General features: G+C 43.8%; 1 protein-coding gene across 8 annotated transcripts; it reads right to left on the bottom strand.

Moving 5' to 3' along the window:
- Positions 1-1,574: 1,574 nt before the first annotated feature.
- Positions 1,575-25,140, bottom strand: MAPKAPK5 (MAPK activated protein kinase 5). 8 transcript variants are annotated; one of them, XM_050906487.1, is made up of 14 exons: positions 25,055-25,140; positions 20,239-20,312; positions 18,860-18,935; positions 17,561-17,658; positions 15,939-16,047; positions 13,236-13,325; positions 12,511-12,606; positions 11,191-11,271; positions 7,237-7,424; positions 4,803-4,923; positions 4,015-4,145; positions 3,248-3,369; positions 2,787-2,891; positions 1,575-2,017 (listed from the first exon to the last, which is right to left on the bottom strand). In XM_050906487.1, exons 1-14 carry the CDS (start codon positions 25,088-25,090, stop codon positions 1,923-1,925), a joined length of 1,422 nt encoding a protein of 473 aa, XP_050762444.1. In that variant the 5' UTR covers positions 25,091-25,140; the 3' UTR covers positions 1,575-1,922. The 8 variants fall into 8 exon arrangements, with proteins under 8 accessions (XP_050762444.1, XP_050762445.1, XP_050762448.1 ...); XM_050906488.1 differs by having other exon boundaries at positions 3,254-3,369; XM_050906491.1 differs by lacking the exon at positions 11,191-11,271.
- Between the last annotated feature and the right edge of the window lie 1,362 nt (positions 25,141-26,502).

The raw sequence follows: 26,502 nt of genomic DNA, 5'->3' as shown, positions 1-26,502 counted from the left end.
TGGCTTACACAAAAAAATCCCTGTTTCCATCGGAGAAAAGTGATGGTTAAGTAGGGACTGTGGTTCTTACTCTGCAATAAATCAGGCATTGGAAAACTGTCAACAGGATTAAAAGAAAGCTGACAAGGTGCTGACGAAGAATGAGAAGTGAAGCATCTCCTTCATGTAGAAAAACTAAGTCACCTTTTACAAAATTTTATAGAAAGAGTCAGACACTGGTTTGCCATCCAAGCTAAAGGTTGCAAGGAAGTCTGGTATAGAAAAAAGACAAAAAAGAACAAGGTTGGACTGCCATAAGAGTAAATTGGGAGATTCATGGCTCAGGTTTGTAAATGTAAACCCAAAATTAATGAGCTATGAAATATAACAATAATGTTCAAGAGTCATTACTAATAGCCCTGAATTGGCACTTCAGTCTGCAGACCAAACTCATTCAACGTCTGCACGGGTTTAGTACCAAAATATCTCTATAAAAAGCCTTCGACCGGTCTCAAAAGAAAGAAAAGCATCAGAAGGTAGAAAACTAGAAATATGTACAGATTCTTTTCACTTGTTTGTTTAATTAAGATTAAAAAAGCAGCTTTTGGAGCCAATGTTCCAGACTAGTGTAAGACTCTGCCCTGGGCAGCCTCATGGTCCAGGCAGCATAAGGACGTGTGTCAAGGAGCAGCCCTGCATCTGTTGCTCCCCCAGGAGGAGCTCGAAGGCATCGAAGAGATGGGGAGCTTGGACTCCAGAGGGTGACACAAGAGAAGGATCACCGGTGGATTCACACAGCAGCACTATGACCCTTGCCAGGATGATCTCTTTCAAACAAGAGGACAAGTTTGAAACCAAGTGTTGGATCTTCTCGAAAGGAAAGACTGGAGTACATGAGTGGAAGACACACAACTTCTGATCTGGGGATGAAGCAAATGAACCCCACGCTTACTTTTGTCTGTAGAAGATCCCACCAGGAAAATAAAAATAACTTGTACATAAGTAACTAGAACATTCTTCTATTCTGCTGTTGAACAATACGATAAAAAGAGGAGTCTTATGCTGAATGGCCAATTCAGCCTTAAAAAAGGTCTGAGAAAGATGGGGAAGAAGAAAGAAAGAGGGCTAAGCCTTAAAGAAGGTCTGAGAAAGATGAGGAAGAAGAAAGAAAGAGGGCTAAGCCTTAAAGAAGGTCCGAGAAAGATGGGGAAGAAGAAAGAAAGAGGGCTAAGCCTTAAAGAAGGTCCGAGAAAGATGGGGAAGAAGAAAGAAAGAGGGCTAAGCCTTAAAGAAGGTCCGAGAAAGATGGGGAAGAAGAAAGAAAGAGGGCTAAGCCTTAAAGAAGGTCCGAGAAAGATGGGGAAGAAGAAAAGAAGATGGCTACTGATCAGAACTGAAAAATACAGCAAGCATATGGACTCAGGTGCCCTCGGCAAGGCCAAGCGTGGCTCTCGGGTCATCTAGTGAAACAGCAGGCTATTTAGTTGCCTCTACATAAAGACTCAGAATTTAGGCGCAAAGGGTAGCTATGAAGTTTGTGTTTCACAGCACTTGCTTCAAGTACTTACTGAGCAGGGTGTTGAGAAACTGTGGCTGTCTTGTTCGCATACATAGTCATTGCAGCTAGCTGTATGTATAGCAGATGGAAGGCAGCTTCTGCAACTGGTTATTAAGAAAGAGAATGGTCTTTAACAATATAACTTGCCCCCTCTGGGGGACTCATGATTAACAGTACATAAGTGATCATATATACCTCAAGGAACTGAGTTTTAAAAAAATATTACAGTACCAATGATTTTTTTTGTATCTACAACTATACAGCATTTTCAAGCAGTATGGAAATTTAATGAAATAATTATGATTTATTAATTTACATAAAAATACTTTTTACAGTTAAAGAATAAATCTTAAATGGTAAAAAAAATAAGATTAAGAAGCTCCAGCTATTGAGAGTCATGGGAGTTTGTCTGCTCTTCGATAACTTGTTTTACTATTTCTGCCAGTTTTAGTCGATCCACTTTATCTGTGAATCCTCTGCCTGAAAGGAAAAGAACAGGTAGTCAGCTGGTGCTGGGCACAAGGAGGAAAGCAATCATGGCTGGAGTTACACACTGACTGAACACAAAACAGTGCTTCACACAGAAACTCAGGACAACATTTGCAAGGGAACCAAAATGAGTTAGGATCTCCAGTTCCATTGAAAAAACCGAGCACTTAAAAACCTAAATTAAAACCAACCAAACAAAACAGGATGAGGGAAGAGGCACGACCAAGCCCTCGTGACCCTGGCTGATGGCCCTGGTCCCCTTATATTCATCAGCATCTGCTCCTGGAGGCTGACACCTCTGCCACGCTGTTTTGTCAAGGAGCCACCTGAACACTCCCAAGGCAGCTGGCCTAGTTTAATTCTGTTTCCTATCCAAACCGAGCAGAAGAGCTGTTGTGCCGGCATAGATGAGGGCAGCAGCCTCCAGCAGAAAGAGGGTAATAAACAGCTGGAAAGACACCAGCTCGAAATAGCTAAAGCGGTTTCTAAAGTGATGGTCCATTTGTGCTGTTATGTTCCTACGTGACTTGGTGCCTTTGAAAACTCTACCCTGAACCTCAAATAGAAATTTTAACGCAGAACTTTCAACCTCATTTCTAGAGCACGCATGCTGGCAGAAGGACTGAAACAGTGTCAAAACCTGAATCAGTTTGGCACAAATTCAAGAAATTTGTTTTTATTTCCATATAAGAAGGTCACTGCTTCCCCTCTTTCACCAGGCATTAGCACCATTCTCCGTGGAAGAGAAGGAGTTCCTCACCATTCCAGCTGAAGCTCTGAAGAGTGTCTCGCAGCAACTTACACTCTCGATTATACTTCCACGCCTCCTGCATCACTTCATTCAGCTTCTCGTCTTCATTCTCCCCTATTTAGGAGAACAAAGATAAACAGGAGGTTTGTCATTCTGCCTCGCAGCAACATTCAGAGCTTCAGTAAACAGTGCGTGCAGTTATTCCTCCTCGCCTCACGCAAACTAGGAAATCGGTTTGAAAGCAGACACTCCTGTTTGAAAGTTATTTTAACAGCTCTGCCTGTCACTGTTGACACTAATATTATGCATGCACCAAAATTACAGTCCACAGACAACGTTCTCTTGAGACTGACTAGGACAACAGGAGTTTTGTTTATCCTTCCTCACCACTGACACAGACTGATCCTGAGGCACAGTAAAAAGCCAGTGTCTTGCACGTTTAGGAATGTAACTTTTAAGAAAGTGGCAACCTTTACCAGCCTGTGGTAGAATGCACTGAGCAATCACATCTCTGAGCTTTTCCAGAGCCACGTTGGAATCGTTACTTCCATTCTCAGGGTCATGGATATAAACACCATCCTTTGGCTTAGTGCTGCAAAAGAACAAGGAGGAAACAATTACAATTTGAATGCAACTCAAGTCCGTTACTCGTTGCATAACTGCACCAGTATAATGCTCTCTTTCACTCTGTGGAAAGCTGGGACTGGGAGCTAGATTTAGCATTAATTATAACAATGTCCTATATTATGAGACCACTTTAAATATGAAGAAAAATAAATATTCCTTTAAATTAATTCAAGTGAGGGTAATCCTAAAATGCATTATCCTGTTTTTCAGATAGGTAACTCGAACAAAGTGAGAGAGATTACCTGACTTTTTCAGTAAATAAATGTCAGGATCAGAAAAAAATCTTGGAATTCTTTCTCCCAGTTTGCCTTACCTTACTCAACACGTGACCCATCTTCTCATAAGGGATCTGTTCCGCTACCTGTGTAATACAGTAACACTATCCAATCTCCTTCCTGCCCTCACTGGCACATCTTTGGAAGACACACCATATCGTGTGAGTATTACTTGACTCCAACTACCCACTTCACCATGAAGAGTGTGTCAACCAAATCAGAAATTCAGGAGCATGGTTACAATTGAATGAACCTGTAACACGCTTAAAATCGTTCTCCAGGCATCACGGCTGCCTACACTTTGATCTTTCAAAAACAACTTTAGATAGAGTTACCCCAGTAATTTCCTTTTGCGCAGGATTGGGTTGTTGACGGAGTGAAGGGGTTTGAGACTGACTTTGAGGTCTTGGATTCTCATGTTCGCAAGCTGTTCTGCATGAGCCTGTTGTATCCCTGCAACCATTGCCTGGAATGAAAAGAGTTGCACTTCATGTTTTAATTAGCTTCTTCGTGAATTAAAGAATAATATATGGACAATGTCAGCCACGGACGAAAAAAAAAGATGCACCAAAATCCTATTTATTTCAGAGATGTGTAACAAAAATCAGGTTTGCATTATGCAAGACATGATTAGAACTACAGTCATTGACTGGGGGACAATATATCCCGACCTCACAGGGGCTGAATAGGACAAAGGATCATCTCTACTTCTCATGTCCACAAGTTTAAGAGTGCTGACGGAACTCTTTGAGCAGAGTTTAAAGGAAGCAAGAAGGGCTATTCATTTGCTGCTAATTAATGAGGTCATAGCTGTAGTCAGGTATAAAACATGGGAAAAAAGAGAAAAGACCTACAGAAGAGTCCTCAGGCATGTTTACTGCCATACTGTTTTCTACTTGTTAGCACATGGCTGCTCTTTACTGCCAATCTTGGAGCATCTTCTCCTAGCCCAAATTTCAAATGGAACTGTTTCCATTTTCTTACAAAGATCTCAGGCTCTCATTAAGGCAGAAGGGGAGCTCTTTATCTGCGTAACACCATGTGAAAGAAAACACTCAAACTATCCAAGAGCTATACAGCCCTCCTATGCAACATTCTTGATAAAATAAAATGTTGTTTAGACCTTGTCCATCATCAGCTGGGCAGAGGGTAGGATGTTATCAAGTGCCTCAGTGGAGTTGAGCCAGGGATGGTCCAGCACACCTTCAATGGTCAGCCGTTCCTCAGGTTTGACCTTCAGCAGCCTGGGAGAGGAATCAGTCAGTCCATAAAGAGGTCTTTGTTGATTTACAATGTGCTGCTCTGTCTGGGATCAGAGCACTTAGCGATCTCTAAGCATTAGAGGGGCCAAAAAAGAAACTCCTCCTAACAACTAAAACACTAAGCTGACCCAAAAGCAGTCTGACTTTCTACCAGTTTCACCGACCCTTGCTGTGGTGATATTTTAACGCTATCACAGCTCATTCAGTTATATTCAGCAACTCAGTGTAAAAGAAAGGTGCTGCAGGCCATTTTAGTAATACCTGTGTACTGCTGAACTCTATATTCTATCCTCCCAGATCGGAAATTATCTTCCAGATGAACTGGAAATGATCCAGACCGACACTCTCTGGAAATGCGCATCTAGAGCTCATCCACGTAATAGTCTATACTCCTACCGAGGACTCTGGGCATGGTGAAGTAAGGCAAAGTTTCAAAGTTGGAAACCCGTTTGCTGAATTAACTGCTTTCACCATGCAGCTCCTTAGCTTTTCTCCCCCTGCAAAAGCCTCAAGTAATGGACACTCTGGCAGGCTACAGCACCTCAAAATAAAAAGGAACTTTATTCTGAGATCTCTGAAAACTCCATGGAATTAAATTTTACTAGAATGAAACCCTGGACAGAGATTTTGCAGATAAACTCATGTTCTCGTGATAATCACAACTGTTTAACAAAAAAGTAAAATTTCACACAGAGCGCTGACAAGTTATCCCAAGAGTCTAAATTAGAAACAGAATGACTTGATGAGTTTGTCACACTTTCTTAGACAATACTCTAAATCAGCTTCCTGGCTGCAAAGCAGAATTGTTTAACGTACCAAGAAAGTAGAAATAACTTTTACAAAATGTCAGCAGGACCACAGGCTAGCTCATAAATTTCACTTGCAAGGCCATGCTGCCAAACAGGTCGTAAGTTCAGTTTTGACACAAGACCCAAGACACATGCATTCCTTCTCCGTAGGTTTTCAAAGTCCTAACCTATTATCAAGCACTCCAGCTCATAAAGCTTGAGGTCAGAAATCAGCTCGACATGCTTGAAAGGAAGCAGCTGCTTGAATGCAAAATATGACCTCCAGAAGCAAGACTCCATATGAATAGCAGTCTACATAAATAAAATGTAAACTTATCCAGAATTATATAAAGTCTCAATGTATTCCTGCACCATAAACACAGATTCAGACTCACTGGCTGGAAAAGACAAGCAGGAAAGGGAGTCCTGATAACATTAGTGAGAGAATTAAGTGAAGTGAACTGAATCCAAGTAACAACATTCTGTGAGCTGAGTTTCATGGCCATTTTAAAAGACAATGAAACCTATTGACTGTGGAGCTTCTGAGTGAGAATAAAGAGTTGACCTTGGTATAAACGGAAGCTTCACTGCAACATAATCTGCAGTGTATTTGGTGAAAGGTTGTGGGCTCTCCTGCACTGCTATAAACAGGTCCCGGCACCCTTTCCAAGCAATGTTAAGTCCTTGGAGATTTTACAGTACATCAGAGGAGACAGTGACAGTTTAAAATTATTTAACCGATTGATTTTTTTCTATTTATGTTGCTTTTATCCTTCCAGTTCCTCTGGTGATACAAGCAAAGGCAGCAAGTCCGTCTCACATTTTAAAAAATAAGTGAGGTCAAGACCTAATCAGTGCCACATTCTTGCTTTCAAACAGGACCATGGGATCACATAGATTGCATTGAGAGACGTGTATTGCACGAAAACCAGTTTTCATTAGCATTTAGAATAAAACATCAATGCAAAACCTTATCTCATAGTCCGACATCTTGTGACAGATCTTAACCTCCCTTTCCATGCCTCTCTTGACTCCTTTTAGACTGTGTATTATGTACACAGGGTTTTAAGGGACAGATCTACCAGATCCTATTACGCCACCTAAATGCCCCCTGATTTTAACAGGGAGTTTAAACACATCATAGGAGATACGAGCCTAGAGAGCACTCGCAGATGTGGCAGCCAGTCGTCTATATTGTTCTGAAGCAAGGTAGTGTGCCCGTTCCCTTTAAAGACTAAACGCACAATGCACTCTAGCAACTTCAGAGACAGGAGACATCAAAAATTGAACACAACAGTTGGGGAGGAAAAAAAAGAGAGGGAAAGAAAAATATTTACCAGACTTCATTTGTGCTGAGTACGATAGAAAATTTTTCAGCTGTAGGTGCTGCAGACAATTCCCCCCGCCTTTGGAAAAATAAGCCCTTTGTGATAACGCACTTTCAAGTGATTTTCCAATTTCTTAATATAAGCAAAGAGCAATACAACATTTTCCTCAACTGACTCACTTTCGCACAATGTCTTTCGCCATTTCTGAGATCTGGCTCCACTCTTCCTCTGGAAATTCAAAACTTCCTGTCATGATCTTTTTCCGCATGTCCTTTGGAATTGTCCGACTGTGGTGTTTGGAGTAAAACGGAGGGTATCCACACAGCATCACGTAAATAATGACACCCAGGGACCACAAGTCACAGCTCTGAAAGCAAGGAAATGATCACTTTGGGGCGCAATTTGCAGCAAGCAGTGGTGTAGCTATGTTAAAAGTTCTATGTGATTCCCTAAGAGAACAGAAACACAGCTCAGCCGCCTCCTAAAGGTCCGTCTGAGGACCTTCATGGATAAATATGGCAAATATGTAAGCATAAGATAACTCCATGCTGCCAAGCTAAACTACTTCCAGTACCCAAAAGTAGCTTGTTTACAGAAAGCGCTCCTGTAACTCTGTGCTATGCAATGGTGAACTGCATGGAAACAGCCAGCGCGTCAGAGGCGTGAGCAAGCTGCGCATTTATGACATCTCTCAGGGTACTTGAATCCTAGCCTCTCAATATCACAACATAAACCAGAATACAGTCATTTTTTAGAATGTGAGACTAAAAAAAGAAACACCATCAAACAAACGAGCTAGCAGAGATACTTAATCAGAGATGTCTGTAATGAAAAACATACGTTCTGAAAGCCATGGAGATGAAGAAGCTTCAGAAAGCCAGGAGCAGTATTTCACGACTGCTTACGCTGCGCTCCCTCCTGCCCTCCCACCTCACCCTGTCCTTGCACTAGTGTTACTGCCGATGTGATACAGAACGAGTTCATCCAGGAGGTGGATCCAGCCAAAAACCAGCTCAGTAAAGAAGCTGAAAGCCAGATCTATTCCCCATCCGGATCACTGTGCGTTCACGCAACACAGACACTCCTCAGGAAGAAGGGAAGAGGACCGTAACAGCCTAGATTTCAAGTCAAGCTTCTGTTGGACCATATCCTTAACGATGCAGCTCTGTTACCACTTGGTTATGGCATGGTGCAGGCTAGGACCGGCAGGACCTGCTCTGACCCTGGCCATCCATTCCCAATATTTCTTTTGTGCCAACACTAGCATTTGTACAGCTAATTATTTATTTTTACTAGCTTGGTTTCCAGCCCTACCAGTCCTCCAGGGGACTCCCAAAGGTTTATGCCAGCCCAAGGATGGACAGGAACACAGACACAAAGCCAAGCATAAGCAGAAGCCTGAACTCCAGCCAGGTTCAGGTGACTGTGGAAAGACAGGCAAGGGCAGATTTGGGGAACTGGGGAGGTTCTGCAATCAGTTTACACAGACAGAAGTCTGCACAGCTGCCAACTGAAGCAACCTCAGCACCACCCTGTCTGCCCCAGACTGTATGTTCCACTGCCTACTCTAGGACAGCACCAGCGTTCATGCAGCTGCACAGATGAACTCAGCAAACACAGAATCCCTGACTCCACTAACTGTTTTTTGACTGGATCAACACCGACCCAGGAAGGGACCCTCAAAGGTGAGACCATTTCCTTCTGGAGGGAATACACTTAGATCAGCTCATACTGATCATTACATCAAACCCTTGGCTTTTACAAAACATGTGGATGCTGATAACGAAAGAAACTCCAAGGAGCTACCCCACATATGTATGCTTTTCAGCAAGTTGTTTAAGCCAATCTCAGATGGCTCTAGAAGTCTAAATTTCTATTTAGGTACCTACATTCTCATCATTTTTCCATTGACCGGAGATAATTTCTAACAAAATCAATGAGACTTTAGGCATGTCAGTAGCAAACAGGTGTCTTAAGTTCTTTGTGGATACTGTTCTCAGATTCTATTTCTCAAGAGTTTCTATTTCTCGTTTCTCTTTCTCCCCTCCAGCCATGACATACACACTCATATTTGACCCAATACACACACAACTGAATAACAATTTAAATCTGTGGGATAGCGCTGCTGATCATGAAGGTGGATCACAGGCATTTCCGCTCAGGCTCCGAACTGCTGTGGAAGGACAGTGTACCTGGGAGTTTATCACAGTCTATTTCAGGGAACTAGGCGTATGCCAGATGCTGCTTTTGCAGTGAGTCACACTTGGCAAGGTAAGGATGAGGCCGCTTCTTTCAGCGGCCTTTCCAGTTAGTGCCACCATGGCTGAAAGCAATTCAGAGTGATCGATCAATTCTTTAAATGGAACATGAGAACAAAATCACTGTATCACATTATAAATCCCAAAAGATCAAGGCAGCTGAACATTCTCAGTATGTGAGTTAACTCCAGTTGGTATCTGTTTTCAAGGTTCTTCCATTCTGTACAAGAATATGACCCATATTTTGCTTCAGGTGCTATGGCCAGGGCTCTTTGGTTCATTAAAAGAACAAAAACAGCTGTCAAACTGTTACCAACATGAACAGCGAGCAACCACTTCTAGGTGTCTCTGGAACTGCATCTACTCCCTTGGAGAGGGCTATTATTGGAGACTAAATCTGCTTCAATCCACAGAAGTGGAATTCTTGGCCCTGCCTTGTGAGACTTTCAAAATTTATAAAAAACAACTTTCCCTGTGACTGGGGCTCACACAAGAGAGGGCAGAAGAAGCTCTATATTGAAAAGACTACTGGCACCTGTCTGAGAACTCTTTTTATAAGAAGTGTCTGGCTTCAATCATCAATCTGTTTCTCCAGGATGGAGAAGAGATAATCATAACCTTGAAGAAGGCAGATTTTTGATTAGGAAACGCATGCGGACTAACTCAGTGAAAGTTATCTCTGCCCGTCTTTGCTTTAGCTCTCTATAGCAGGCTACTAAAACATAACACTATATATCAAACTACCCCCTCTAGCATGTGGTGGGTTAAACAATCATCCTTGAAGCTCGAATCAGTGTAGATACCTTGCGCTGCAATCAGAAATCAGCTAACTTTAATCAAAATTGACACTCTGAAAGAACGCTCAGTGGTTCAAACACTGCTAAGCCAGCAGGAGACAGTGATGATAATACGGAGGAAAATGTTTTGGAATGACCAAAAAGGAGTACAACCTTTCAGGACACTTTCCGTCATAACTTTGCCAAGACTCTAGCAGCAGTTGTTATTGCCCATGGCTACTGCTGCAGACAACACGATACACTACTGGTCATTTTGCAGAAGATCCCCAATACAGACAAGGTACCACCACAGCTGCCTGAACACGACAGCCTAAATAGTGCTTTGCACATCCAGAAACTCTGGCTGACAGCAGAAAAGAGGTTTCCTTTGCACCAGCCTCTTGGGGAGGTGAAAGAACTTCCCACGTGGTCACGCTCCAGCAGAATCATTCTACTCTCTCCAAAATCTTGTTAATATTTAGTGCTCTTTAACAGTGTTTGTATATTTTTCCTTTAATGAGAGGATCATTAATTAGGCTTGGACCAAGCGTGCATTTCATTATTTGCTCTATCAAAAGAACGCAGAGACAGCAGCACCTTTTAGCGTGTCACTTCTAAACTGAGAAAGACAGATCTGCACAGATCATTATCTTCTAATTTGCCAGTTCAACTGATTGAAAACTGGTCTGAACCTAATACATTTAAGAGGAGAAAAACTACTGCATACCTGGTCACTCCTTTTAGAAAAGCCAAAGGAACGACACTTTTGAGAAATACAGCCCCAAAGATACTACTTCCTTACAGCTGAAAATACACATGTACACAAAATAGCAAGTAACATGACTTTTCCCTACTGTTTCCTGTAGATCCTCCTTTTTACTCAGTGTGAGAGATTTGGCTAGTTAGATGTATTCCTGTCACAGAGATAAGAACAACTTTATTGCTCCTGGCCATAAGTGTGTAATTTCAGGACCATAAATTTTATTGCCTTAGGTGATAAACCATGCCTATAGACTACTTCTAGAGCAGATACATTGCAGGGGGTGGGGAAGACACTGTACTTTAAAGATATTGACTGGTGGGCTGTTTCATAGCTTACCTTGTTATAAGTGTAAGGTGTTGGAGAGGTGGGGATAATACCAGATTTTTCTTTCTGATGCCGTCTTTGTGCCTCTAATACCTGTTGCCATGAGAGGGGAAAAAAAAAAAAAGCAAAATACATTTCATCTACAGGCACCACAAACAGCAATGCCTATGCCAAAGATGCCTGATGCGTTCCCATTCGGTGGACTTGGAAGACTCTGCCAAACTCAAACTGTTATTCATAAGAAAGACTGGAACTTACTACATGGGGGAAAATTTCAGCTAAAATATTTTGCTCCTTTGGATGAGAACTCCAGTTTTGCCTGAATTAAAGCAATTGCTCACACCTCTTTTGTACAAAACCTCTAACACCTCCATGCTTTGGAACTAGAACCTAAAGTGTGTTTGGAGGGTAACTCTAGCTCCAAAGATGTCCCTTTTCGCCTCTCCCATGAACAAATCACATCAAATTTGTCCCTTGCTGATCAAATCTGTGTTTCTCGGTTTCTACAAAAATCTCAGTTTAAATATGCTCAGGAAAAGCTTTCTATGGGTTTGGTAGTTCACTTGTTTTATAAACCCTGTCTGTAGCGCACGTGGCCCTTCACCAGCAGGCTCCAGTTGAGGAGGCATTTTCAGGGCACTCGACTGTGGCTGCATGATCTGATCTCTGCAATTGCTCTTCCTAGTCATTAAAGGCTGCCGACATGCCCAGTACTGTAATTAAATATCTACCTGCAGTTTTCTTTTAATTTTCTTCAGGACTCCAACACAAAGCACAAAAGAGAGTGGGGAAAACAGCACTACAAAAACCAGCTTGTCTGTAATTATAGATTACGTCTTAATGCATACTGACAAGGGGGCCAAGCCAAGGCGAACAGGTAACCCTCCGGCACTGCCCTCTTTTTGAGCAATTGCCTTTACAGAACCTTTTTGTTTCAGCACCGTCCTTTTTAATGTAATCTTGAATGAGCCTGAGCTGGAAGAAGGATTGTGAAGCAAGGACTTTTCCAAACCAACTGCAGTTAAAGGCCAGTTGTCAAAATCCTGGTGTAGTCTCACCAGTGGGAGTCAGGCCGGAGAGAGTCAGGAGGCATCAGCAATCAGTCAGTGCTAAGAACACAGGCTGGGAAATTTGCCTCACGATCTCCTGCTGTAATCAATAGATCACTCTGGCACTCCATCTTGAAAGGTGGCTACTATACAATTACTCAAGATTCCTGCACCCAGAAGCCCTTAATAGGACTGCAAAGGCTTTTAAAATGATGTGGTTATGGAGGCACAGGTAATAAAGATCATGATTCCCCTTTAGCCTAGAACTGTAATCGTTTGTTACCTGAGGTGCTACGTAATATGGAGTGAACTGTGGTGTCATCAAGTCACCTTGGTCTACTTTGGCAAATCCAAAGTCACACAATTTAACAGGTGCATCCTAAAACAAGGAGAAGAGGCTTCATTACAAAATCTCATTGTATCAGCTTTTCTAATACATATTTCTCGCCTTGCATTCATCTTACCTTTGCCACACGTACTCCTCTTTTGTATTTATACCCTTACCATTCGACAAAGCAGCTAAAAGGTCATAAACTGATCTTTGAAACAATCATTTTTGTTTTTCTGGGTGCTCTGGGTCAAAAGCAGTCCCCCTCTCAGATGTGGAAAGCACTAAGCACATTGTAGTGGGGTCACTGCATATGCAGGGTGGTTACGAGCAGGAGAAGAAAGAAACAAGCAAGTGCTTGGATACGTCAAAGCACCTATAATGCATGTTAGAACATCCTGACAACACCTAGGGAGGAAATGTGGCAGAGCAGATCTTCTCCTCAGCAAAGCAGGATTCTACGTTGAGGTGGAGAACCTGACCCATATTTAACAGCAGCAGCATGGACAGCCTGTACTCCAAGCAGATCAGAGTACGGAAAAGCACGAAGCCAAAAAAGGTCATTAATTTTTGTCACCAAAACATTGCATTAGTGTCATTTTACAACTATTCTGAAAATCACCATTGAGCCATTTTACAGAATTCAGCAGTAAACAAAGAATACCAAGTCTTCATCTTACCAGAGAGTTATCCTTGAAGAGGAGATTCTCAGGCTTGAGGTCTCTATGTGCAATGTTTAGTGAGTGGCAATGCTGCAAAGCCAAAGCTATCTGAAAAAGGGCACAATAAATCAACTACAATTACAGATCAGCTCCTTTAGCCTGGACAGTTATTTTAGCTTTAAAAAGGACATTGCCAACATAGCTTAGACCCCAAACATTTTCACTCCGCTTGGGTACAATTCTGAGTTAAGACAAGCCTGGCCATACACAGTGCAGTAAAGCGACGATCGGGAAATGAAACCCACCAAGCTATTCATTTTGCATTTCACTCAAAGCAAACAGAAAATAAAAGCTAAGTTGTACTGGGCTTCCCAACCATCTTAGTTTGACTAACTCGGGACATTATTAGCCCCCCAGAAGTGAAACAGATCATGACAGTGTCCTTTTATACGCTGTGCTAGGCCTACAAGGTCACTACACTTGCTTGCAAGCTCTCCGGCAATTACATTCTGTTTAACAGTCAACAGCAAGTTCTTGCTTCAATATTTCAGTGAATATTTTACTGCATTTGTTACTGACTTAAGAGTCAACGTTCAGGCAGTTTTGTTATTTAATTCTTGACGGTACTGCCTGCAATTTATTCATTGCATGGGATATCACACAGAAATGCACTACTTGGTTCTTTCAAAGACAGCTTCTTACACTGCTGTGGTTTAGCAACCTGTAACCCAGTCATGAAAGCTCTACAGACTGTACATTTGAACGTGCAATTCATTTAAAGAAAACCAAAGCATAAATACTTAAAACAGTATTACTGAAACAAAAGTAAGGCAAAGCCACACGACCCTTATTTGAAAGTATTCCTATTGGCTTCTGTAGGATCCTACCCAAACACAGTACCCTGGGTGAAGCGCTGAGTCGTTAGAAGACTGCAAATTAAAGAGAACTTCAGTGTTAACTTAGCTCAGAAACAAATACAAACACACTCCCAGAGAAAACGAGGTAGCTTTGTGACAAGTTTTTAACTATTACTGGGTACAAGGAACTAAGACCCATATTCAAGACAATGATGAAGAACCAGTAGATGAAAGAGTAAGACTTTAACATCGCTTTCAAACTTCATTTGTATAAACATTAAAGCAAAGAGTTACTTGGGACACGAATAACCCAAGTGTACACACAGTCAGAATTCAATTCAAAGTCTTGTCTTTTGGTATAGTTTTAAAAGATTTTCCCAACATGTTAATCATGCAGACTGCCTTGCATTGTCAAAATCAAATGGCCCAAAGGACATGAAAACAAGCTGTCAAGAATAATTCTGTACTTCCACCTAATTTCTTTGTTGGATGAAACCAAAAAGGTAACAGCACAATTAGCATTTCATTAGAAACAAGTCAAAGCACAAGACAGAAAAGTAAGATGAAATGATTTGGCCCTCTTTTTTGCCTCGGTACCAAACATTATCTCCCCAGCTTAGGGGGAAGCAAGTGATCGGGATATGGATATATTCATAAACAGTCATGTCAATTTATGACAAATGCTGTAATATCTTGTGTCATGTTTTCCTTCCTTTATTCACTGCAGTGATCACTGGCGTGGGAGCAGGACATTTACTGATTTGTATCTCCAGTATAGCCTCTCACCTACAGTTCATATATCTTTTGTTTGGAATGCCAATATAACCTCTGCAAGAAGCAAACATGGCAACTCCGGCGCTCGGCTTCATGCCGTGCTGTCAATTCCCATCCAGAAGAGTGCAGCCATTTTGACAGCAAGATCCTTCTGCCTTGCGGTTCCTTACAGCAACCTGCTGGTCCTCTGCTGTGGCTCCCTAGAAAGGCTATCACAACATACAGCCATACCATCTTTCCTGCAACCCTCCCATTAATCCAAGCTTTCTGACTGGGCACCACCAAGTCATCCAAAAGCTTGGAAGTGAAAGGGAACAAGTTCACTCCAGAACTGAGAGGAACTGACATTGGGGATAAGCTAGTCACACCAGATGCACTGCTAAGCAACAAAGAGCCTGATGGACACCAAACCCCCTAGTAATAAATACTGTGGAGGCTATAAAGCACAACATTCAAGAGTGAGTTGCATAGGGAAATGGAGAGGGAAAAATGACATCAGAACAAACAGCACAGAAAACATGCACTATAGTGGTACATTCCTCTCGTTATCTTCCATGATAGGCAGGACTTCCATAAAACCAAATACAGAACCCAGCTTGAAAACCACCGGCCCAGGACACATGTACATTATTGTCTGCTACCCCGCCCAAGAGGTGAGAGAAACGCCAAGTCTGTGTCACGGCCAAGAGCGATTCTCAAACTGGAGCTCAGGAGCCACGCGGGGTCTGGTGAGAGCCTGTGGACTGTTGGAGGTAACACTTTTAGAACAACAGCAAGGGATACAACAGGAAGATAGTGCAAGAAGAGAGCTCTCTGGTGAAGTGTTCTGTGGACCAGGTTAGAAAAACCATTGCTAAGGACAGCAGAGACACCAGGGTCCCAACCCAGAAGAACTAGCCCACACCTTCAAATTCTTTGCTTCTATTAAAACTTTGGCATTGTCAGGTTATAACAAAGCAGGCAATGATCATCAGATCAGAACTGAGGATTATTTTAGCTTCCTTTTTTCCCACCCCCCCACCCCAAGAAATTGTTAAATACTTTAGCCATTATCATTCATGGATTTGCTTATACATGTGTGTTAACTTGCCTGCTTTGTTACTTGGCTTGCTTGCTTCTCAGTAAAGTGCCGGTGCTGGCTGATTCTGTGAAATAGCTCTCCCCCTTCCATCATCTCCATTACAATTAGGAGCCGAGCCCTGTTCAAAAGCATTTCATTTTGTTATATTAAAAATAATCAAAAAATAACAGAATTGCTAAGCTAGTAATGCATATGTTACATCTACTGACGCAGGCCAAAAGAGAGACATATACTTGCTTCTCCTACAGTTGTTAGAGCTATTTTGGTTCCGTAATTTTGCCTTTAAGCATATAAGCTGCAGGATTTTCTGGCTCCCAGCACAATCTGACTCACTGATTGTCAGCCAGGAATCTACAGTTTGCTCTTCACGTTGGGCTCCCACATCCAGCTGGAACAACCACCATGGACATGTCTACATGGATGCATTCAGACAGGTACATGTAAGCTCCACCCACGCTTTCCACCAGCAAGCCAGTTTGGACCTGGAAGCCATTTAGACACATCAATGTATAACTCTGCCCTCAAAGAATAACACAGCAGGTAGAGTCTTGCATTAAACAGGCCAAACAGCTTCCAGGCTGGAGCTGGCTTGGAGCACAGCATACACCTGCGTGCACCCATCCTTGCAGACATGCTGATCTGCCTAGCTGTCTGCCTAGGCGCTGAAGATGTTCACGGCAACTTAGAAGCAGAAGGTTGAGGAATTATCTTTAATGCTTTTGAGTCTGGATACTCTACTGTACCTCATGATTTTAATTTACAGTTTTATTGCCATAATTATGAAGGACAACGAATAGGGAGTGTGGAGATCAGGACTGCTAGATCCTCAAGAAACTAACTTCTAGTTCTTCTTGCCACACAGCAAAATCAGATACATCAGAGACTAAGACAGGTCTCAGCTCTTTAATTCTCCCAGCTCTGATTTTTTTTTTTCTCAACTAATATCCAATTAGAAGACAACGTTTTTATCCCAAGTGATATTAATGTATGAAAAATGATAAGTCCGCTTCATGTTTTGCTGTGTTCATTTTAAGCAGGACAGCGTATTGAGAGTTTACAGGGCAGAACCTAGTATTTTTAGAAACAATTCTTTCTTCCTTTTTTTTTTTTTTTTTTTTTTAAATGAAGACTAGCACTCTGAGTTTCCCAGTGGCTCACAGGCATCACCATCATGTAAAAGAATCTCACTTAGGATTCTAGGTAGCAACTAAAGTCGCAGCTCCCATCCTGCTTTAACAGTGCTCTGAAAGCAGAAGGAGGCTCAAAGGTTACAATTCAATTCAAGCTACTAAAGCAATATCAAAGCAGGACAGAAGCTACAAGCTAATATACTCTCTCAGACAATGCAGGTATCACAGACTGAATCAATGAAAAACCTAAGAAATGAAGACGTATTCAAAACCAGCAGAGAAGGACGCAAATTCATTTAAATATGCAAAGGTCTGGGCATTGACAGAGGAAAAAGCAAGCGTTGCTTAGTCTGAAGTATAAATATCACATCTGGAACCCCCTATAAATATTCATTTTGGTCACACTGTGATTTAAAAAAAAAAAAAAAAGCAAACTCCACTATACCTTGGCCTAAACATGGAAAGCAAGCTGTGGGAATGAATCACCCTATGTAATCTTACCTTGGGCTGGATTCATGTGGGAACTGCACACTGTTAGCATAAACTTCAATAATTTGAACAATATTTGGATGTGTTGCACACATCATGTGCAGACGTACCTTGAAGAGAAGGGAAGAAACGTTAACTGTACACAGTGACACACACTTGGCCAGTTCTGCTCCTCCCTCTGCCCCCAAGACTACGGCACACACGAGGCCGTGCGCTGCCAGCTGTGCTCAGCACCAGTCGCACGCAATTTAAAGTTATTCAAAAAATAAGAAATGCCTACAAGCGTTTATATGAGTGACCAACAGCCATTACACTACTTGGACCGAGTAAGACAAAAAGATCATACATTGCCAACCTGTTTGTTACAGGCCACAGAACCAAGCCCAGCAGAGTTCCCGAAAAAGCCCAATCTTTGATTTCTTTGGCTTTTTAAAATAAATTTAAAGCTAGAACTAGCTTTAAATATGATTGAAACTGAAAATTCATGAATAAAACCTGAAATTTCATAATCTGGCTTCTTTTATGGCCCGATGATCTAGCACTCACAACACGTGAAACCTCATCTCCTGTTCCGACTTTCCGAAACAGGCACCTAAGGAATTCTCCCCAGTTTAAAGCTACCTGGACTGCTATGTCAAGCCAAGGCTTGATGCTCTTTGTAAACAGACTATTTTTCCCTGGGAATTTTAAATGAGAATTTGCTCAGTAACAAGAAATGGAAGTTGCCTAAACCTTGAGGACAATTAACGCTGCTTTCACTTTCATGACATCTTCAATGACTGCCCATCATTTTCAACAGACTGACAGTTTGGTACCTTAGCACGCTCTTGCCAGCCACAGTAAGTCACAAACAGTATCAGTGAGCTTATTTAGTTTCCCGTACACAGATAAACCCGTACCATTTAGAGCGCAACTTGAAGCATTCTTGGCAATTCTCAGAGTAGTGACATCCAAGAGTGAGATATACGGAAACAAAATTCATTCTAAACTATTCATGTTACATTACATGGGACGTAGGGACAATATCAGCTTTAAAATGCAGCTCTATAAATTACACTTGTACATATACAGCTAACACCTACAGCAAACTCAGAGTTAGAAAGACCCTCTGTTTCACCCACCACCTCATTCTACAGGAATTGAGCACGGCAAGGCTAGAGGATCAAACCCAAGGAATCTTGCATAGCAAGATCTGCAGAACGCGTGGTGGTTTTGGTTTGTTTTTTTTTTTTTAAGCCATTGCAACAATTCACCAAAAGGGCGAGACTTTGCGGTGTGTCAGAAGGCAGACAGTATAAACAGGAACTATACCTCATTTCTAGCTTTTGGACGATCAAGAAGAATTTTCAGTGCAAAGCGTTCTTGAGAGGATTTTTTCACGCAGACTCTGGTATTACAGCAATAAAATTATTCAGTCAGCAAGAATGTTAAAGAGACACTTCAAGCAATTGATCTGTAGTTATGAGTTTGCTCTCCACATGGGAATTAACAGGAATGCCCGCAATCTGGAATATACAGGGCACCTGTCACCACGTCCCAGCCTGAAAGCCTCAGTTTTCAGCCTTCCACAACAATCAAATATGTTATGTAGAAACACCTCACACAAAGTTATATTTTCAGCAATGCAGAAAAAGTACTTCAGAGCAATGGGTAACTGCAGACAAGCAGAACGCGCTCTATACATTCAGCCTGAAGAGACGCTTTTGATGCAAAAACCCAAACCACACAGTGGCAGCCTGAACATCTCCAATGGAGGGTGTAGTCTGCAATAAATAAAGTGTTTCTGAATGGAAATCCTTGTTTTGGCAAGGCCACCAACTGTGCCACACATGTTTTTTCTCTCTTTCCCCCATTTAACATTAACAATTGAACTGCGTCAGAGGGAAGGGCCCACATATTAACAGGCAGCTAAAAGAATAAAGCACAAAGGGATATTTTAATAAAGATTAGAGGCAACACAGCAACACAAAATGGATGAGGAGAAACCAATTGCCTAGGCAGGAAGATAAATGGTGGCAAAAGACAATCGCCCTGTCAAGCGCCCAGAAACAAAGAGGCACAGACATTTGTTTTCCAGCGCTTGTGCACAAATTCCCGCTCCCAAAAGGGAGAGTGCTTGTTGAAAAGGGAACATACGTTTTGCTTTACAGAAAGCATCCAGTTCCTGCAGGGGTTAGAAATTCATGATGGGCAAGTCTGGTTTGAGATGCAGAGCTCATGGCACTATCTGCTTTGGCCTCACATGATGATCTGAAAAAATAGCTGGTAAAAATAGCTAACGGGCATGCAGTGCTGATGCCCCAAGTGATGACACCGTAGACGGGAGCAGCGACCTTTGCACCGCACTGACACTAGTATCAAAAGGACAAAGGTGTTTGAGCAGAATTTTCTGCCGCCACCATTTCACAGCCGACTCCTGTTCCCGCTTTGCTTCAGGAATACGGCGGTGAGACGGGACAAGGCAGAGAGGTGAGGAGAGTTTTTACTTCAAACATACCCCATAAAAGACAATACCTCGCTTGCACATCAGCTACGACCCACATGGAGTAGAGATATTTATTTCTTTATAAAGAGATTCTTCCACATATCGCATCGCTCTGCTGTTAGCACACTGAAAATACATACTCACTTCTCCACAGCTAATGAAACAGGCTGAGATTACATACAAATCCGCAGGTGTATTGTCTTACCTAACAGGACCACTGATCCCAGCTCCCAGCTTCTGAGTCCAGTTAATGTTGTACTCCTCTAAAATGGAGGTTTCCTATTCAAGAAGGAGCAGGGGGAGGGGAAAGAGAGTAAAAAAAAAAAAAAATAAAAAATTTTTTTTTACTACATCCCTTCCAAAAAAACCAGCTCAGCAGACCTGATTTGCAAGATACCTGAGCAGAGAAAGAGCCTGCTTTGGAGTTTTGCTTCACCTAGGAAAATTAAACATAAATACAAATGCTCACATAATAACGTATCTCAGTTTACAATTATTTCTGTGCAGCTGAGACTGCTCACCCTGGCATTTTGAAACAGGATTATTGAGAACAGTAGATGGGATCTTGCGCCTTTAATACAGAAAGCGTATCAAGGGCACTTTTCCTCCCCTGACTCTTAAATCCGGCTTACTACCTATAAATGATCAATCACAATTGAACATAAAGGCCCAATTTCAGCATTATTATGTATGTTTTGGTCATACGGTACAATGGAAAACGATTTTGCCGCTTTCTTAGGGTTTTCAAACCTCTGGAATCATTATACTGTAAATTAAACCCTGCACGACTAGTTTTAGCTTGTCTGATAATGAACCAGGCTCACGTTTATAATCCTTTTGTCCAAATCCACATAAACAGGGTTTGGTTTCGTTACGACACAGCTTGGGTGCTATCATGCTTAAACATGTCACAAGGCAGGATGTAAACGTAGCTTCAGCGCGCAGCATTTTGATTAATGCCTCTGCCATGTGCTGTTACACAGATGGTGATCTAACAACAGAGCAGGGCTGAACAGCGGAAACGTTGTGTGCAAACTCAAGTCACCAAGTAACAGACGCCGTAAAATTCTGCCTTTGTTCTTTTATGAACATTGCTACCTATGTTCAAGAACACCTTTCAAAAAGCCAGGCTTTCTGATAAATTGCAAGAAAAGGAGCTGGTAACAAAAGCTAGCACCGGAGAAGCTTAAGCAAGCAGGTAAAATACTTCCTAAATACACCGAAAACAAATGGAAGAGTCCACCGCTTGCAAAGCGACTTCATTCTGATCAGATTTGCCCCTTCTGTTAGCTTCCATTCAAAACATGCAGCATTTCAGGATTCACTCATGCTACAAACCACAAGAAAACTGAGAACACTCGTGCTCTCAACTAAGGTATTGAAAATGGCAGTCCCTAACCTGGGATCGCTGGCCTCTGCCGCAATAGTCGTGGAGGAACACTACTGCCAGGCTGGAGCCAGACCTCAAGCCACATGGATTGAAAACAAAGCAAGAGAGGAAAGCTGCTATTTAAGGCAACATTTGAAGGGATTAGAGAGTGAAAAAGACAGATATGAAAGGAAAAATTGCCTTTTAACACAGTCTGGAGTGGGTATCACATAAATCATAAATGACTAGCGTGAAAGGTATAAAGGAAAAAGTTAAAAGTTAACTTGTAACTGGAGATTTTATGAAGGGTTTTAAAAGAAAGGGGAAGAAGAGCATAGTGGATCACACCCAGTGTGTTGTTTTCAAGTAGAAGCACAAAGAAACTTTCTTATCAATTTAACCAACATAAATTTCACTCATGAGAAGCGTATTAGGGAAAAGCTAATTTAATTTTCCTGATATTCAGATACAGAGAATTGAAGGCAGCATAGGTGGAATGAAAACTCAATTTTAGAAGAGCATTAACGAGCAGAGAAAGGGTTTCTCTGAACTGGGGAGTACCTCCTCAGCACATGCTTTCAAGATCACGCTTAGCATTTAAGTTGTGAAGTCAAACCACCGAAACGGAGAAGCAAACGCCAAAGTGCTGTGGAGCAACAGCATGATGAAGTGATTACAATTCTTTTTTTTTTTTTTATAGTGCTTTGAAGTCTGCTGCTCCTATTCCAAAACCAAAGAAGGGCCTGCCTGCCCCAAAACCTACCTAACCCTTTCAGCTGCACAGGTTGGTCTAAAAAGAGATACTGTCTCCACATACAAGCCCAGTCTTGACTAAACAGTTTCTGCTACCTGCTGCCACTTCTGTGATGGCACAGAGACCATTTGCTTCGCTTCAGCTGAGTAAGTGGAACAGAGGAGCTGATTAGGAATTGGAAAGTCTGTGATTTATGAATCAAATGAAGTGAGAATAAGATCTGACGGTTCTCAACTCCTGAAGGACAAGTTCAACAACTACAAATAAGTCAATTTTTCATAAAAATTAATTTCCTCTTTCATATTCTGCCTATTTACCACTGTTTTAACTAAAAAGCCAACATTTCTGCATTTTTATTTGGATTCCAGTCTTCATTCCAAAGCAGCTTTACAACTTAGAAGTAAAAATGAATAATCTAGTGATCAAGAAACACTATTCACTATTTCCTAATGATATGAAACACAGTATTTGAGAACTTTGATGTCCATCAACGTACAGAATTGCTTACATCTCCTCGTTCAGAAACAGGAGCTCCAAATCTAGCGCCAAGACTATGTAGCTACAAATCAACACGAGTTCATAACATTCAAACAGCATGAAATATTTAAAATGCACAGATATAAAACTGCCCTCTGAAAATATCAAAATCTATTTCAACTGGTAAGCCTAAAGGCCTTGCCTTTTCATTTACATTAACGTACTGCGGATGCAAGCAGCAGAGGGTACGGTATCCTGTACTTAGCTCCACATCTGGAGAATAAAATGCCTTACAGTAGCACTGCTGCACAGCACTGAACTTGTAGACTGGCTGACGGGTCAGCTGGAACTAATCTGCTGCGGCTGGGAACAGAGGAGGCAGAAGAGTGCCGGAGAGAACGCTTTCAAAAAAAATCTGCAGTGCTGCAATTTCTTACAGTAAACCTTTCGGCTCCTACTGTTAAAGGAACTTTAAACTTCTGATCACTCCTTACATTAATTTCCAGTGGGCAAAGGGAATAAACTAATTTGAAATGTATTCAATTACAAAAAAGTTTCACACAAACTTTAAGAGCTGAGTTCTTTTCTATAGCACAGTTCCCTTTCAGCAAGCTCAGGGTACCTAAACCAACGGTTCGAGCATCCTCCCGTGCAGAGTCAGCAGTCTGGGATGTTAACAGCCTGGAAAGGCGGGACTCTGAGATTTCTCCTAGCTTGATCTCCAGCAAGCTGCTTTCAGACAGGGTTAGGCATGCATCAGGACCGCTCGGGGGAAAGCTCAGCAGCTTCTCAGTTTTCACTGAATACCAATGGGAAAAGGTTTGAAATAAGGTACTTCAAGAATAATGCATACTCACTACAGTCAATTAAGAGTATACAGACTGCTGCTTGGACAAACTCCACATATTCAACAAGTGAAATGCCAACAACCAGTGTAACTCCACCTCCACTGCTCCAACACGCAGCCTTTCAACTTCGGCTAGTTTGCCTTAAACAGCGATCGCTGTCTTGAATCACAGACCTTAAACCTGCAGACGCAGGTGAAAACCAATCAAACTTGAACAATAACCAATTATTTGGGAAGCAGAGAAATCAGCAGAATATATAAAAGTACTAAATTATGTTTTATATTCAGACAACGCCTATAACCGAAAAGATTTCCCCAGAGTCTGTTCTTTGTCAGAACCCCTCCAAACGGAGAGGGGCAGGAGGCAGATACAAGATTGTCCCTACACTTACACAACTGCTTCGGCTTTTTTGTTTTGCTTTTAATCCCCAAGAGCTCTGATGTAGATCTTTACCTTCACATGAAATACCACAGAAATACTTGAAAAACCTTCTTTTTGAAAGCCTTCTGGACAGCTACTTCACCTGCACTGTGCCAAGACTGATAAAGAAGCAGGAAGAGACAGTTTACAATTTCGATACTTGATCTCATAGTTTAATTACACTCTGGGTTGTCTGAACACGGTGCTTAGACTTCCTTCTACTTTGGGCTTTTTTAGTTCAAAAGGCAAGACCCACATATTTCAAATCAATCCAGATTTCAACAACACAAGACCGTGTTGCTACTTCTCTTGCATTGATTTTTGCCCCCAATGAGCTTTGTAAAGACAAATCCCACTGTGGCAGATAGCAGAGCTAAGGAAAGGTGGCAAACGCCAATATACAGGGTCTTTTTACCTACATCCTTAAGGAATTCATTCATCTTATTAAAATACGCATTTATGAAGGTAACCAGAATCCGTGACAGCGAATGCTTTGCACAAGGTGAAGAGCCTGCAGAGAGTCTTTAAAACATTGTTTTATTGTCACTTTATCTCAAAAGGGTTTCCTCGGCTTCTTCAGGAAATCCGCTCAGCCAGGTCACAGAAGGATTCACCGGGAAGCGCTAAGCTCACACACTGATTCTTGCTGTAAAAAACAGAAATGCTGAATCTGTTCAGCTCCTCTACCACCACTCGAAACACAAACATCCCACACACCAGATTTGTTTTCATGACAGCATCCGAACAGGAACTCGGAGATGGATTGAGGCGACAGCATTGCCTCCGCAGCCGGGGACTGCTCTGAGGCAGAGACCCCAGCTCCCGGCCGCCCCGAGTAGCCCTTGTTCTGCTCCTCACAGCCTCAACACCGATCTCCCAAGGCCACAGCCCGTGGAAGCCGGCTGCCTGCAGCTCCTATTTCTTTGCCCGGTGTCCAGCGCTCCACACCGGAGCACTGCGGGTGACGAGCCCGAGGGCAGCCGGGCCCCGGTGGAGGGGCAGCGAGAAGCAGAACCGCAGCCGTAAGAGAAGGGGGGACCGGGACCCGCCGGGCCCCAGGGCCCTGCCCGGGCTGCCCACCTCCCCTCGCAGGGCAGGGGACGAGCGGGGGCCGGTGGCGGGGAGACCCCGAGCGCCGCTGCCTCCTGCCTACCTTGATCATCTTGTCCATCTCGTGATCCTCCGACATTCTCCCGCGGGGCTACGGGCGGCTAGGGGGGGGGCGGGAGCCGCCGGCCCGTCCCCAGCGAGGGACAGCGGGGCTGCGGGGGCCGAGGGCCGGCGAGGAAGAAGGGAGGAAGGGAGGGAGGCGGCGAGGGGGACGGGGGCGGCGGCGGGGCCGGCCCGGGGGCGCTGGGCCGCGCTAGGCAACGGGCAGCCCCGGAGGAGCCTTTGTGCCACCGCCGCACCGCCTCATCCCCGGCCGGGCGGGCCGGGGGCGGGGGGGCCGGGACCCCGCACGGAGGTGGGGGAGCGCGGCGGGGAGGGCGCGGGCGGGCCCAGAGCCGCCGCTCAGCCCGGGAGACGCCGCCGCCGAGGCGCCGCCGCCGCCCGCGCCGCCCGGGAGCCAGGCATTGCCGGCACCCTGAACCGGGCACACCCGCCGGGCGGCGCGCCCCGCCGCGGCGCTACCGCTCCCACCGCGTCCCGCGCGGAAGGCCAGCCCGCGCCCCCCGCCTCCTCCTCGCTCCCACCGGGGAATTTTAGGAGCCTCCGCCACTGCGGTGGCGCGGTTTACAGGCGGCCGCCGCCGCCCCTAAAAGCGCGACGTCGCCATCAAGGCCCCCGCGGGGCCTTCGAGCAGCCGGGTGCCTTCTAATGACGTAACGACGGGGGGGAGGGGGCAATGACCCTCAGAGGGGCGGAACGAAGTCGTGCGCTTCGGCCCCGCCCTGCGGGCTGCAGGCCACGCCCCCCTGCCGGGAGAGCCGCGAGAGGGGGCGGGGCGGCGCGAAGCCTCGCGAGATCTCGCGCCCCGCCCTGAGGGGTAACGGCTGCTTCTTGGCGCTGAGGGGACGGGCAGGGCCGGGGCCGGTCGGAGCCGGGTGAGGGAGGGAGGGCGAAGAAGCCTCTCAGCCTTCGCCTTGTACCTTCCACTCGTGAAGGGGAGCGTCTCCCCCTCGTAGCAGACCTGCCCTCCAAGCGCAGGACTTACTCTAATGACTACACGGTAAAGGTGTCTCCCGCCGCAGCCCCAACACGCTCCCTGAGGGACAGATCGCCCTCACCACCCCCCGTGCTTTGTTGTTCTGGTACGGTCAGCTCTTCTGCTTGCTCTGCTGGGGACAGTTACCAGATGTAGGGCTTCCTTTAGCGTTAAGGCAACATGGGGAAAGCGGGCAGTGCAGAAAGTCAGCGAAAAACCTTAAAAATCGCTTGCGGCAAGGGTCAAGAAAATACAAATTTGTGCGTGCGCTTGAGCGCCTGCTTAGCTCACTGACACAAACCGCTCCAAGAAAGGTCACGTTAACTTCGCTAAGCCAAGAATGTTTATTGTGCGTAGATACAATGAGAGCAGGTGGGAGCAGCCCAGAACAAACTCTGACCTCGCAGATTCGGGCTGAGAGGTTGCTCTCCTGCTCGGTTACACCACTGAGTCTC

Source organism: Gymnogyps californianus, chromosome 16 (assembly GCF_018139145.2).
Source record: "Gymnogyps californianus isolate 813 chromosome 16, ASM1813914v2, whole genome shotgun sequence".
NCBI lineage: Eukaryota > Metazoa > Chordata > Aves > Accipitriformes > Cathartidae > Gymnogyps > Gymnogyps californianus.
Note: the sequence above shows the minus strand (reverse complement) of the source record. Positions and strands in the feature narration are given on the sequence as shown.